Genomic DNA, 15600 nt, shown 5'->3' on the forward strand with positions numbered 1-15600 from the left:
CAGCTGAAGTTGACAGAAATTAAAGAGTTCACGTCTTCATCAAACGCAAATTTCATCGCGAGAGGATGAGAGTTTGACGTTCAGATGGTGCAAGTTTGAATGTTAGGAATTAGTCAATCTAATTTTAAAAAAATTGATGAAATTTTATTTCTATCTTGATTTTGCGGGACGCTCTAAACGTGAATGAATCCATTATTAAAAAATGGCAAAAAAAAAAAAAAAAAATCTAAAAAGGTGAAAGTTAACAAAACGATTGGCCACCTACGTCACCTACAATAATAAAAAGATATCATATAGATATACCATTTCTTAATTATTTATCAATTAACTTTTAATATCAATTTTTAATTAATCATTCCACTCAATAAAATGTTGATTTAAATTCAGAATTCAGAATCTAATTTAAACAAACGATCTATTACCCCTTGTTTGGAATAAATGAATTTCACAAAATTGTATGAAATTCATTTATAAATCTAAATTTTTGTATTTGGTATGAGAAATTAAATTTTACAAATTCAATTCTATATATTGAATATAACTAAATCAAATACGACTAAAAACAAGTAGAATTTCTAACTAGATTCCACAAATTTAAATAGCCCAAAATTTTATACCAAAACTCTCCAATTTTCTAGCCTTTTAAAATTATTATGTAAATGATATTTTAAAAATAAAAGCAAATAAATTTTAAAAATTTATTCTAAATAAGAAAATTTCATATATAATTCACATTTTGAATTTATTTATATCAAACGGAGTCTTAACCAACCATCGAATAAAGAATTGGGATTCAATTTTCTATTCCAGTTCTTACAGTGAATAAAACTTAAAATGTTCACTTGTTTTTTGTAATTTATTTTATTTTATTATGATTTTTTTTTTTTTGTGGCTATGAGACCATTATTATCCTTATAATCTTTTTTATTTTCTTTTGTTCTTGTAATCTCTTTTCAACCGAAACTGTTCAACAGTCCAAGCAACTACCACATTGTACACTGTAGGTCATTCTAAATCAATAAAGAATTACTGCACATAAATGAGACGAAGTCGAGTCCAAGCTTTTAATAAACACAATTCATGTCTTTTAGTCGCTTAAAATGGATGTGGTGGAGACTGCTCCTTCTTCTACTTGTGCTAGCAAAAGTTGTCTTCTCCGGCGAAATTGTCAGCTACTTGCCTGGTTTTGACGGCGAACTTCCATTTAAACTTGAAACCGGGTAATTAATATTTCCGTCAGGTTTTAGTTTCTTGAAATTGTTCTTTGTTTTATTCTACATGCTTTGATTCTTGGTAATAGGTACATAAGTGTGGATGATTCTGTGCTATTTTACTACTTCATTGAATCACAAGGAAATCCACAAGAAGACCCTCTCTTTCTGTGGCTAACTGGAGGACCCGGTTGTTCTTCGTTCAGTGGACTCATCTATGAAATTGGTAACTTCTCTCTCTCTCTCTCTCTCTCTCTCTCTCTCTCTCTCTCTCTCTCTCTCTCTCTCTCTCTTCCCTCTTTAGTTGCTGTGTCCTTTCCTTCTTGTTAATTTTCCATTTTGATATGCTAAACAAAACGAAGGAAGGAGAAACGTACAGATTGTAATCTAAAAAAATTCAGTACGTTTCTCTATGTTCACGAATCACTTGAATGGAATTTCATAATTAATACTTGAATTTGGTTTAATTCATTATTCAAATGGATTTGGCAGGGATGGAGCTAGACTTAAATATTTAGGGTAAAAAATAGAAAAAGATTTAAGTAAAACATGGGGTGAATAAGGGTATTTTCAAACGTTAAATTATTTCATTTGAATTTTATTAAATTAAATTAAACTTAGGTAATTTAGATTAAATTCTTCCACTGAATAAATTAAATTTATTTTATTAAACGTTTACTAAATTTACGTGGTAAAAATTAAATTTTAAAAACAGTAAAAATTATTTTACTATATGTCACGACCCATTTCCATGGGCCGGACCGGCACTAGGGCCCAGGTAAGCTTAAGGCCCCCGAGGCCCGTAGCAAGCCTGAAACACTACAAATTTGCTATCTCAGTAAAATTTTAAACATTTACAAATTTCCCTGCTTACAATACACTATAGTTATAATACAGGCTCACAGAATTATTCCATCTATAATAATACACAACTTAAAAGTATACAAGTTCTATAACTGCGGAGTTTACTGACGGATGTATACATATAAGTCTTCGGACATTTATCTATTTAATTGATCAATACTAAAATTAGCGAATTTCATTTTAACGGTGAAGAGCAGAGTTATAACTGGGATTTAGAAAATGCTACTTCCTGAAAGATTTGAACAAAAGAGATGTGAGTTTATTAATGAATAATAATTATTGCACAACACATGCATTCACACAATTGTATAAATATATCAACCTAGTCATCCGACTAGGTATATGCTCACACAGCCAGTCACACAAATGGCATATCACCAGCACTCACAATTATTAACATCTTCATATAATCACATCACGTGGAAATTAGTCAGTGGAGTCACCGAACCCCCGATGAGCCGTCCTCCCACATGGCTCATCCTCTCACATGTGCACCAGGGAGCCGATCCCCCATACTGGCCGACCGGTCTAATCCTCACTTGACCAGCCCTCTCATTATTTTTCCATTCTCTCTTTTCTTTTCCATACCAACAGGAGGCAACCCGGTCGTCTCCATCAAATCTAGATCATCAGGCGCTCACAACAGGAGGCCACCCTGCGGGCTGCGATCAAATCTAGATTATCCGGTGCGCCCAATAAAGAAGCCAACCTGTGGTTAACAGTAACGGTAACGGTAGGTGCACACGGGGGCGCCGATCTCCCATTTACCCGGCTAACAGAAACAGAATCAGGATCCATATAACAGAATCAGAATATAACAGAATCAGAATCAGGATCCGTATAACAGAAACAGTCTCACAAACCCATGGTGACCCACTTCATCCCAATTCCACACAAACAAAGCAAGGCATTGTCACATCACAACTAATCAAGCATTGCAATTAATTGCAGAAATATTGCAAAGTTAAACATCGGAATGCAATGCACAATTAGACATTCATACTCAAATGCAAATAAATAAATAATATTAACAATAAACAACAATGATAGAAATAATAATAATAATGAAAATAAATAAGTAATTGAATAATTAAGTAAATAGTGATGATAGTAAAATAATTAGAATACTTTATTTATTATGTATTAAGTTATAGAATTATTCTAAATAAACTTATTACTTTATATTGTTAACTAAAACTAGTCTAAGTTCTATCGAAATTTCGGCAGCACCTCCCCTAAAAATTGGGCTATTTACCTATTCAAATATCACAATAATATACTTAACAATCATCAATCACACAGCCCATCCATCGGGCGATCAACCAATTTAAACACCCGTCCTCCTTAAATAGCAATGTCACACTCAACTATAAATTTACAATTTAAAGTAACTTTCAACCTGGTCCAATAATATTATCAACCATTCTTTACTTAAGATGTCAACAACGTCCTTAAACATTTATTAAATTCTAAACTAGCTATTAAGAACCGATGGTTCAATTAAATTACAATTTAATAAAGGCATATTCTAAGTAACCCAATTAACAACTTAACTATATATCAATTAAAGCTTCATGAATCTTTCTCCATCTTGACATAAAAATTCCCTTTCTAGATATAACCAATACTAATCATATAAAAACATTGAAAATATATGTACGTCCATTATTACATTAGTTTATATATAAAATGGTATCAATTATCTGCAATAGCTACTGCCCATCAAACACTAGGTTCTCCCTTGCTTAAACTTATATACTATGCTTACCGCACTAAGAACTTAATTCACGACTTCATTTGGTTTATAGTTCAACAATAGTTCAACCAATTAACAATATTGGTTGCTGCCACCCTCACGCTATACTTATTTCTAAACTAAAATCTCCTTATTCATGCTTACCCATTAAATTAGCTATTAATTCAGACTAAAGTAAAAAAAAAACCAAATTCCCTTAAAGAATGCATAAACAATAACAGCTAGGGTCTAAATTTTCCGCAATAGCTTAATTTATGCTTCAAATCTTTCATTTTTAATCAAAATTTCCTCAATGGTCTAGCATATATAGTATATATATCCTATTTAACTTATCCAAAACTTAGACTGTAGCTCCCATTAATAATATTTATCAACATTTCTTAGTTAATTTGCATAACAGTAGCTAAGAATTTCCATTTCTATATCAACTCTCCTAATCATGATCAAAATTCATGAAATGTATTGAAACGGGTTGAAATTAATTTACCTGGCTACAAAATGCATCGGAAGTTGAATAATTTCCGGTTTAAGTCATCGGTGGTAACCCAAATACCCGAAATCCAGCTCTGCCGGCGTTAGCTTGATCGGAACTGACGAAAACAGTGGCCGGCGAAGCTGTTAGCGACAATGGAAGGGTCTAATCGGCCGGTCTTTAGTTGGTCTTGCCGGAGAAGCAGAGGTTAGCGCTGAAGGAGTCTGCCAATCGAAGTGAAATCGCAGCTCACTCTTACTGTGCTCGCCGGAAGAGAGGAGAGAAAATGAACGGCGAAGGGACGGAGCAAGGAGCTCAGGTCGACGTGACTCACACTCAGGTGGCCGGAATCGCAGGTGGAGCTCGATTCGCGATTACACAGCCTCCTGCTTCTCTTTGACTTGCGCTGAAATCGAACGGAAAGAGGGAGAAAGGGAGAGATACCGGAGACGCTGCGGTGAGGAGGCGGCAGCGGCAGGGAGGCAATGGCTGAGGCGGAATCGGCACTGGTCTCAGGCGGTCGGAAAAACGAGAGGAGGAGAAGAGGAGGGTGGGTCGACGCTGTTCCCCCGAAGAAGAAAAGAAAAAGAAGAAAAAAAAGAAAAGAAGGAGAATTCTAAAGCTTCTAGACCATTCCGGTTCGATTCGAACCGGTTTGGTCTAATTCTATGATTTGGCTCAATTTGCTTGATTTTCGAGTTTTTCGCTTGGTTTTCAAAAAATCAAATTGATTTATGGGTCCAGTTTAGCAATAATAAAATACTAGTGGTATAATCTCATTGGTTGAAATAAAAAAATTAATTTTTAAATGAAAATTCTACGAAATTAAATTTTCGGGTCGTTTCAATCTCCCCCCCTTATAAAAATTCGTCCTCGAATTTTAGAAATAAGCAAGAAATAGGAATGCAACTAGAAAAGAAAGCATGTAAGGATATTTAACAAACAAATTATCATTTGATTGACATCCAAGAATAATGAATGGATGGTTTCATTATAACTCAAACCCCTTAAACTAGCAAACAAGGTTCCATCACACTCAAAATGTATTCATTCAACCATCTATTACATCTATTGTCACTTGATTAAAACTCACAGGAAACTTAAGTCTATTACTATAACCTCCAATTTCTATTATCAGTCAGCTACTGAAATCTTTAGGAAGTCATTCAATAAAACCGAGTTTAGCAGTAACATGCATAATAATAATAATAATAATAATAATAATACATAGCTTACGAAAACTAAAAATAATTGAAATTTGATTTTATATATAGTGATAAAAATTATCTCATTTAATTTACATATATACTTACTAAAACTCTTATTAATCAAATATTCAAGAACTTATTACTTTAATTCAAAACTTTAAGAAAAATCGTCTGTTACTTCCGTTGTCTATTATATCATAGGGCACTTCGAAATAACTGTCTTTGTTTCTCATCTATACCAGTTTGATTGTCCCTATGATATCTTTACCATAGACTAGTTCATCTGTTATATAGCTCCTAGATCACTGTGGCCCCTAGCTATTTCACTCCTATAAAAATTTTCACTCCTTCCACTTAACCGCCAGCGTCTCTTTCTGGTACTTATTCCTCAAGTTATCTTAATACTTACCACTAAAATCGACTTTCATAATAACATCTTTTAATTGTTCAAATTTCAGTTAATAACCCAAATCTCATTTGATAACCTTCCATTGTGCTTATGTTGCCTATTAATCCATTCTAGATATATTAGAGTATTCTTATTAATTATTTCGTCTATTAATCATTGTTAATCGTGATCTATCTAATCACCAACATTTCGATCTAAAACTTATTATTTACTCTAACTATACGCTTTTATCAAATTACACATCAATACAAATGTCTTCTATAAAAATTTCTTAAGTCCTGACCTAATGCTATCTTAACACCCAAATATCACATCAAATCAATCTCATTAGCTTTTTATCGCCTAATGCATATATACTAATAACTTCTCACTTTTCTGTCCATGTCATGGACTAGAATTTTCTAAACTATAGTCTTAACGTTTAATTAAAAGTCTTAATTAGCCATACGTCTACCTATCACTAACTTGAGTCAACTTTATATTTAACTTACCTATCTCATTTGTCCTTAATCAAACAATATTCTCTTATTCAAGTCGAGTAAGATATTTATAAATTACTTTGATTTGTCTACCACTTGCTCCTAGCATATATTACACCTTGTTACATATACCATTTCTATATCCTTAAACCATTCAAGTCCATTCCTAATGTTATTCCTTCCATTTATTTTGCAACCTCGCTTCTAAACTAAAGTTGTCTCCTCAAACTTTTCCAACATTTGTGTCCTTATTTCAACTATTAATTGTCTACTTACTTCTTATTAACATCATCATTTCTCATTACTACCTTTAATCTTGTTCTTCTTAAAACTTTCCTTTTAAGTTCTAACCATACTCACGATCAACTTACCTTGTTGTTTTACCTAACTGGCCCCGTGATATAAATAGACAACTTTCAAAAATAATTTTCTATACAAATAATCAATTTTCAATTTATTTATCATAACACAATTTGAATTCAAAATAAAAATGAGGTTTTAAATTTAAATATCAATATCAAGTAAATAAAACAATAAAAAGAAATTTTAAAGAAATTCAGTAGCCGAACTGAATACTAAAATACCGATTCCTAATCACCCAAAATTCATCAATCCACCATACAAATGAAAAATCTATTTATTCTCTACACCATCCTATTCACTATAGGAATAGAGCTCGCATGAAAAGTAGTGTACTGGGTGATCAGGCCAATCCACTACCATCAGGTATTACTCTATTCCTTAGGGAGGAAAATCACAAGTTTCCTTCCTTATGTTGGTTACGGCCGATCCCAACATAAAGAAATTTCCTATACTCCGCAGTTGTGTCCTAGAACCCTAACCTAAGCTCTGATACCAACTTTGTCACGACCCATTTCCATGGGCCGGACCGGCACTAGGGCCCAGGTAAGCTTAAGGCCCCCGAGGCCCGTAGCAAGCCTGAAACACTACAAATTTGCTATCTCAGTAAAATTTTAAACATTTACAAATTTCCCTGCTTACAATACACTATAGTTATAATACAGGCTCACAGAATTATTCCATCTATAATAATACACAACTTAAAAGTATACAAGTTCTATAACTGCGGAGTTTACTGACGGATGTATACATATAAGTCTTCGGACATTTATCTATTTAATTGATCAATACTAAAATTAGCGAATTTCATTTTAACGGTGAAGAGCAGAGTTATAACTGGGATTTAGAAAATGCTACTTCCTGAAAGATTTGAACAAAAGAGATGTGAGTTTATTAATGAATAATAATTATTGCACAACACATGCATTCACACAATTGTATAAATATATCAACCTAGTCATCCGACTAGGTATATGCTCACACAGCCAGTCACACAAATGGCATATCACCAGCACTCACAATTATTAACATCTTCATATAATCACATCACGTGGAAATTAGTCAGTGGAGTCACCGAACCCCCGATGAGCCGTCCTCCCACATGGCTCATCCTCTCACATGTGCACCAGGGAGCCGATCCCCCATACTGGCCGACCGGTCTAATCCTCACTTGACCAGCCCTCTCATTATTTTTCCATTCTCTCTTTTCTTTTCCATACCAACAGGAGGCAACCCGGTCGTCTCCATCAAATCTAGATCATCAGGCGCTCACAACAGGAGGCCACCCTGCGGGCTGCGATCAAATCTAGATTATCCGGTGCGCCCAATAAAGAAGCCAACCTGTGGTTAACAGTAACGGTAACGGTAGGTGCACACGGGGGCGCCGATCTCCCATTTACCCGGCTAACAGAAACAGAATCAGGATCCATATAACAGAATCAGAATATAACAGAATCAGAATCAGGATCCGTATAACAGAAACAGTCTCACAAACCCATGGTGACCCACTTCATCCCAATTCCACACAAACAAAGCAAGGCATTGTCACATCACAACTAATCAAGCATTGCAATTAATTGCAGAAATATTGCAAAGTTAAACATCGGAATGCAATGCACAATTAGACATTCATACTCAAATGCAAATAAATAAATAATATTAACAATAAACAACAATGATAGAAATAATAATAATAATGAAAATAAATAAGTAATTGAATAATTAAGTAAATAGTGATGATAGTAAAATAATTAGAATACTTTATTTATTATGTATTAAGTTATAGAATTATTCTAAATAAACTTATTACTTTATATTGTTAACTAAAACTAGTCTAAGTTCTATCGAAATTTCGGCAGCACCTCCCCTAAAAATTGGGCTATTTACCTATTCAAATATCACAATAATATACTTAACAATCATCAATCACACAGCCCATCCATCGGGCGATCAACCAATTTAAACACCCGTCCTCCTTAAATAGCAATGTCACACTCAACTATAAATTTACAATTTAAAGTAACTTTCAACCTGGTCCAATAATATTATCAACCATTCTTTACTTAAGATGTCAACAACGTCCTTAAACATTTATTAAATTCTAAACTAGCTATTAAGAACCGATGGTTCAATTAAATTACAATTTAATAAAGGCATATTCTAAGTAACCCAATTAACAACTTAACTATATATCAATTAAAGCTTCATGAATCTTTCTCCATCTTGACATAAAAATTCCCTTTCTAGATATAACCAATACTAATCATATAAAAACATTGAAAATATATGTACGTCCATTATTACATTAGTTTATATATAAAATGGTATCAATTATCTGCAATAGCTACTGCCCATCAAACACTAGGTTCTCCCTTGCTTAAACTTATATACTATGCTTACCGCACTAAGAACTTAATTCACGACTTCATTTGGTTTATAGTTCAACAATAGTTCAACCAATTAACAATATTGGTTGCTGCCACCCTCACGCTATACTTATTTCTAAACTAAAATCTCCTTATTCATGCTTACCCATTAAATTAGCTATTAATTCAGACTAAAGTAAAAAAAAAACCAAATTCCCTTAAAGAATGCATAAACAATAAAAGCTAGGGTCTAAATTTTCCGCAATAGCTTAATTTATGCTTCAAATCTTTCATTTTTAATCAAAATTTCCTCAATGGTCTAGCATATATAGTATATATATCCTATTTAACTTATCCAAAACTTAGACTGTAGCTCCCATTAATAATATTTATCAACATTTCTTAGTTAATTTGCATAACAGTAGCTAAGAATTTCCATTTCTATATCAACTCTCCTAATCATGATCAAAATTCATGAAATGTATTGAAACGGGTTGAAATTAATTTACCTGGCTACAAAATGCATCGGAAGTTGAATAATTTCCGGTTTAAGTCATCGGTGGTAACCCAAATACCCGAAATCCAGCTCTGCCGGCGTTAGCTTGATCGGAACTGACGAAAACAGTGGCCGGCGAAGCTGTTAGCGACAATGGAAGGGTCTAATCGGCCGGTCTTTAGTTGGTCTTGCCGGAGAAGCAGAGGTTAGCGCTGAAGGAGTCTGCCAATCGAAGTGAAATCGCAGCTCACTCTTACTGTGCTCGCCGGAAGAGAGGAGAGAAAATGAACGGCGAAGGGACGGAGCAAGGAGCTCAGGTCGACGTGACTCACACTCAGGTGGCCGGAATCGCAGGTGGAGCTCGATTCGCGATTACACAGCCTCCTGCTTCTCTTTGACTTGCGCTGAAATCGAACGGAAAGAGGGAGAAAGGGAGAGATACCGGAGACGCTGCGGTGAGGAGGCGGCAGCGGCAGGGAGGCAATGGCTGAGGCGGAATCGGCACTGGTCTCAGGCGGTCGGAAAAACGAGAGGAGGAGAAGAGGAGGGTGGGTCGACGCTGTTCCCCCGAAGAAGAAAAGAAAAAGAAGAAAAAAAAGAAAAGAAGGAGAATTCTAAAGCTTCTAGACCATTCCGGTTCGATTCGAACCGGTTTGGTCTAATTCTATGATTTGGCTCAATTTGCTTGATTTTTGAGTTTTTCGCTTGGTTTTCAAAAAATCAAATTGATTTATGGGTCCAGTTTAGCAATAATAAAATACTAGTGGTATAATCTCATTGGTTGAAATAAAAAAATTAATTTTTAAATGAAAATTCTACGAAATTAAATTTTCGGGTCGTTTCACTATAATTCTGCTTGGCAACAACATTTGCGATAGATATTGAAAACACTTTATATAGATTATAGTGTTCGGTAAAGTAATACCTATAATAGTTTTTAGAAAGATTTTATCAAATATTACTCTACCTAATCAAATATTTATTTTTATCTAATCAAATATTTATTTTTATTGAACACTTTCGTTTTAAATCACTATATAAATAATTAACAACTAATAATTACTAGAACAGTTGGTATTAATCTAATGATAAATGATATAGTTGTTAGCTAATTATATATATTCCTTCCGTCTCATTTTGTTTGCTTATTGTTTTTTTTTTTTTTTTTTTTTTTTGAATGTCCTAAAATATTTATAAAATTTTTAAATTTGTACATTTAAATAATTATTTTTCTCATAATAACTTTTATGATTATTCACTAAATGAATGATTTTTATTAACATTTTAATGAGTGAAGGATAAAAAGAATAAAATAATTTTTATTCACTAAATTTTAAATATATATATTTTATCAAACCATATAAACAAAACGATACGATAGCGAATTATTTTATTTTTAATAGTTGAAATTTTTTAAGAGAAAGTGACCAGGCATGCATGATGAGGTACATTATTTAATCGATTCATCTGTCAACTTAATCTTTTGACAAAGTTTGATTGAAACGTCAAATCACAAAAATGTCAGAAGTAGGAAATAAGATTTTGTTGAGTTGGTAAGAAATCAAGACAGGCCTCCAGCAAATATCAATCTCAGTCCATCAAATTTGTATTCCGCCAAGATAGGCCGAAGGTTAATATCCCTTCTAAACCCCATGACCGTGCTAATACATAGTAATATAAATTTTTAATAATATTTTTCTTTTTTCTTTTTTTTAAGGACCATTGGAGTTTGACATAGACAACTACACTGGGGGCTTGCCAAAATTGAAGTACTACCCATATGCATGGACAAAGGTTATTTTCATTAATTACATTATTTAGTTATTTTCTTCCCCAGAAAATTAAAAAAAAAATTAATTGATCCTTAATTACTCATAATTCTTCAGACAGCCAGCATTATATTTTTGGATGCACCAGTTGGGACAGGTTTCTCTTATGCCAGAACTCAAGAAGGATGGTCCACTTCAGACTCAAAATCAGCAGAGCAATCTTACCAATTTCTGAGGAAGGTTAGCAAAATTCAAATATGAAAATCAAAATTTTCATATTAAAAAAAATTTATAAAATTTTGTTTCACCCCGCAAACTATTTTTCCTAACTCCGCCGCTACTTACGGAGGTAATTAGTGATTCAAACTTGACATCTCCTATCCCATTTTAGCATTTTTGGTGTATTGAAAAGAACATCTGTTAATCAAAATGTAATAATTAAAGTTCCCAAACCCTATTGCAGTGGTTGCTAGAAAACCCACAGTATTTGCTAGTTCAGCTGTTTATTGGTGGTGATTCTTACTCAGGCATTACTGTTCCATTGGTCACTCAAAAAGTGGTTGAAGGTAATAATATTTCAAAATTTTATCAACTCATAATTCTATGTGTTCTAGCTTGCCAAGCTTGACTCCATCACAATTGATTTGCAGGTAATGAAGCAAAAGTCTATCCATACCTGAATCTCAAGGTACATGTTTTCTATTTTAATGTGTTTTTTTTTCTTTTTTATTTACTTTTTTTTTTTATTTTAGAACACGTTTGGTTCCCGTTAAAACTAAATTAAACTGAATACTAAATCCAAAGAATTATATTTCAGATTAATAATTATGTTAATAAATAGAGATTATTTCGTTATAGACTTTAAAGCGAACCAAACGTCGTCTTAAGTAAATAGCATGAAATCCATAATAATGTTTTTAAATTTTGTTTTAGGGATATCTGCTTGGCAGCCCCTATACAGATTCAGTTATAGATGAAAATTCGAAAATAATATTTGCTTACAGAATGGCCCTAATTTCAAAGAAACAATTTCAGGTAATCTATTATTTCATTCTCTATGGTCTATGCATTTTAGCATTTTAGTTTAGCAAATGTTCATTTTATATTATCTCCAGGTTCAAAATTTCTTATGCAAACAAATTTCAGAAAATTTTGATGTCTGTAACTTATTTTATTATTTTGATTTATGACTAATCTTTTTTTCCAGGAGTTTATAGTTACTCCTTTTCCACAAGTATTTTTCCATAAAATTGTTTATTGAATTCAGGCGTTAGTAACTTATTTGGTGTGGCTTAAATTTATCTTTTTCCAGAATCTTAAAAAGAGCTGCAATGAGATGTATGTGAATGTAGATCCATCCAACACAGCATGTGTAGCTGCCCTTCAAACTTATGAAATGGTAAAAAAATAAAATAAAAAAATTCGTTATTTTGATTTTTTTTTTTATTTATGTTGTTTTATTTATTTATTATTATTTTTTTGTTTAGCTGGTAAATATAAGTCTTCAAATTTCTATGTTTGCAGTGTGTTAAAGATCTGTATAGAAATATGATCTTGGAGCCTAACTGTCTTTTTGCATCCCCGGAAGCAAATCGAAGATCCATGAAAGAAAAATCTACAAATTTCATCCTTTCACCACCAAGAATTCCCGATCTGTGGTGTCGAGTAATTCTCCTATCATCAGAATATTTTTTTTATTAATTCAACTACAACTGACATTTTACTCCCAATTAAAGATAGTAATTGTCTATCTAATTCAAAGAAACTCCTAACGATGAATAATCCGATTGGCACACCAAAATATACGACCTGGTAATAGATTCAAATTCGAATCCCACATCCCCAATATTCGAAAAAAGCCGATTGAAACGAATCCAAAACGACTTAATTTCTTGCATATTTTTCTAGCAGATTAAGTATTGACAACTATATAAACTTTTGCAGAATTTTAATTATGCGATGTCTTATGTGTGGGCAAATAATATGGAAGTGCAAGATGCTTTACACGTTAGAAAGGTTTGATTACTTTGAGAGTAGGAATTATGATTGTTAACAATGCTAAGCTGAAGTGTTGTTTGTAATGATACTTATTAACAGGGACGAGTGCCAAACTGGTCAAGGTGCAATCAAACTTTATCATACACAAAAAATGTTCCAAGCGTTGTTCAAGTTAATCGATACCTTAGTACCAAAAGATTGGTACTTCTAGTAGAAAGGTAATTAGTTAAATATTTTATTTAGTCTAATTTGCATTGCTTTAGCTTAATCTGATCACATTATAAAATGAATTTATAGTTAAAAGTAACTTTACCTGTAATATCAGGAGTATAATCAAAATTTAGAGTAACCGTCGGAATGAATTTATCTAAATACCAACGCAAATTCAAGTATGAAAACACTTAACAAAATCCATTTGCCAATAAAAAATAATCTAAATATACATCAATAACCGATATGATACTTATTGCAATAAAATTTTATGTTGCCACAGCGGAGACCGTGACATGGTGGTTCCTTTTGTTGGAACTGAGAAATGGATAAAGTCTCTTAATTTGACTGTTGATGATAACTGGCGACCATGGCTTGTTGATGGCCAAATTGCAGGGTAAGTATTTTCCAACTCTGATTAATGTTGAATGACCGAAAAATCCCCAAACTAACTTACGCCTTTTGATCATCAATGTAGATACACAATAAAATATTGTTCTTCAGAAGATGAATTTTATTTGACATACGCAACTGTTAAGGCAAGTAAATTATTACCTTATTGATATATTATATATTTGTAAACTCGAAATCAAGACCTCTCGATATTAAATATAATTTTTTTACCTTATTTAGGGTGGGGGTCACACTGCGCCGGAGTATTATCGAAGAGAGTGTTATGAGATGTTTCAAAGGTGGATTCATTATTATCCTCTCTAAGTTGAAATTGTTGCTCCTCTTGTTATTATTTTTCGGTATTTGAATTCTGAGTACTCAAAATTGTCATGTAATAAAAAAAATCTCTACAAATTAATAATGCATGCAATTTATATTACATTTTAAGATTTTCCAATGGTGAACTATCATTTGTGAAATAAAGAAACGAAGTGTTACTAATATTGTGCAGCCAACAGTATTATTTTGGCTCATTTAACTTTTTAAATAAAAAAAAGTGTTGGGTTCGATTTCGAAAATCTTTATTTTGGTTTTGGCTTTAGTGCAAAATTGGATATTTTTCTAAAAGTCAAATTAAATTATCAATTTGATTCAATGTAATAATATAAATTAATTGGTTGAATTCGATTTATATTTTAACCTGACTTTATTTTTTATTTTGATTGATTCGGTCCATGTCATGCCTATAGATCCTCAAGAAAATACTTGAAGGGCTTTTTTTTTTTTTCCTTCATCAATGTAAAGAATGAATAGTGCTACATCGAGTGAGCTACTTTGATTACACAGGTGTTCTGTTCTAGTAGATTGATCTATTAGTATTTTAATGATACATTTGGCAAATGATTTCATTATCATGCTGTGCTAATAAAATTAGTACATTTTCTCCATCTATTTTCCCCGCACAAATTATAAAAGAAATAAAATATTACATTCTTTGTCCCATTAAATAGACTTATTTCTATTTTCCTATAAATTAAGAAAACTATTTAATATAATTTAAACATTTACATATTTACCTATACTTTTTCTAATATAAGTTTATATTAATATTATATGACACTTGTAATACAAAACTAAATGAAAAAAATATTAAATATGGGGATATTAGATAACGAATAAGTTAATTGTATTTTTAAAAAGAAAATGGCCTGTAATTTAATGTAAATAAAAAAAAATAAAATTATATTTATAGGATGAATGGAGTATAAAATTAGAATAATATATATATATATATATATTATTCTAATTTTATACTTATATATTCACATATTCCAACGGACTGATGCATAGGTTGCAATTTCAACATGTCAATCTTCAAATTTTGGCAAATGATGCTTTACATTACAATAAAGCCAATGCTTTCTTCGATCCCGCTCCCTTTCATGAGATGTCTACTTAATTTGTAGTTTTTGTCTGCAATTAGTTCCTCTGCTTTTCTTTCTTTTTTTAGATATTGAGGAGGGGTAAGAGTGTAAACGTGCAGAGTCGAGCTCGAATATACCAAGCTTGAAATTTGAAGAGCCTAAAAGTTTTAGGCTCAAGCTCGACT

At 32.3% G+C, this 15600-nt stretch overlaps 1 protein-coding gene and 2 long non-coding RNA genes across 5 annotated transcripts; 1 reads left to right on the forward strand and 2 right to left on the reverse strand.

Moving 5' to 3' along the window:
• The first annotated feature begins 961 nt into the window (after nucleotides 1-961).
• Nucleotides 962-14438, forward strand: LOC149495419 (serine carboxypeptidase-like 18). Of its 3 annotated transcripts, XM_089722258.1 has the most exons (14): nucleotides 967-1220; nucleotides 1301-1437; nucleotides 11339-11415; nucleotides 11508-11630; nucleotides 11854-11956; nucleotides 12041-12078; nucleotides 12324-12425; nucleotides 12703-12789; nucleotides 12915-13055; nucleotides 13335-13406; nucleotides 13488-13606; nucleotides 13882-13995; nucleotides 14077-14137; nucleotides 14232-14438. In XM_089722258.1, the coding sequence occupies exons 1-14, from the start codon at nucleotides 1081-1083 to the stop codon at nucleotides 14313-14315; spliced, it is 1398 nt and encodes a 465-aa protein (XP_089578384.1). In that variant the 5' UTR covers nucleotides 967-1080; the 3' UTR covers nucleotides 14316-14438. The 3 variants fall into 3 exon arrangements, with proteins under 3 accessions (XP_089578385.1, XP_089578384.1, XP_089578386.1); XM_089722259.1 differs by lacking the exon at nucleotides 13335-13406 and having other exon boundaries at nucleotides 962-1220; XM_089722260.1 differs by lacking the exon at nucleotides 12324-12425.
• Nucleotides 2108-5267, reverse strand: LOC110009499 (uncharacterized). The gene is made up of 2 exons (XR_016321110.1): nucleotides 4319-5267; nucleotides 2108-2304 (listed from the first exon to the last, which is right to left on the reverse strand). It is a non-coding gene; the product is annotated as an uncharacterized LOC110009499 (long non-coding RNA).
• Nucleotides 6969-10212, reverse strand: LOC149495420 (uncharacterized). The gene is made up of 2 exons (XR_016321109.1): nucleotides 9635-10212; nucleotides 6969-7620 (listed from the first exon to the last, which is right to left on the reverse strand). It is a non-coding gene; the product is annotated as an uncharacterized LOC149495420 (long non-coding RNA).
• Nucleotides 14439-15600: the final 1162 nt, after the last annotated feature.

The sequence above is a fragment of the Jatropha curcas genome, chromosome 6 (assembly GCF_041381405.1).
Source record: "Jatropha curcas cultivar XTBG-Jc1 chromosome 6, XTBG_Jcur_1.0, whole genome shotgun sequence".
In the NCBI taxonomy this organism is placed as follows: Eukaryota; Viridiplantae; Streptophyta; class Magnoliopsida; order Malpighiales; family Euphorbiaceae; genus Jatropha; species Jatropha curcas.

What these genes read in the sequence shown, in the direction of transcription:
- LOC149495419 (XM_089722258.1), top strand. Translation starts at nt 1,081, where the DNA reads ATGTCTTTTAGTCGCTTAAAATGGATGTGGTGGAGACTGCTCCTTCTT. An exon ending in ACCCATATGCATGGACAAAG is followed by an intron (nt 11,416 to 11,507) that starts GTTATTTTCATT and finishes ATAATTCTTCAG; the next exon opens with ACAGCCAGCATTATATTTTT. An exon ending in TTTCAAAGAAACAATTTCAG is followed by an intron (nt 12,426 to 12,702) that starts GTAATCTATTAT and finishes ATCTTTTTCCAG; the next exon opens with AATCTTAAAAAGAGCTGCAA.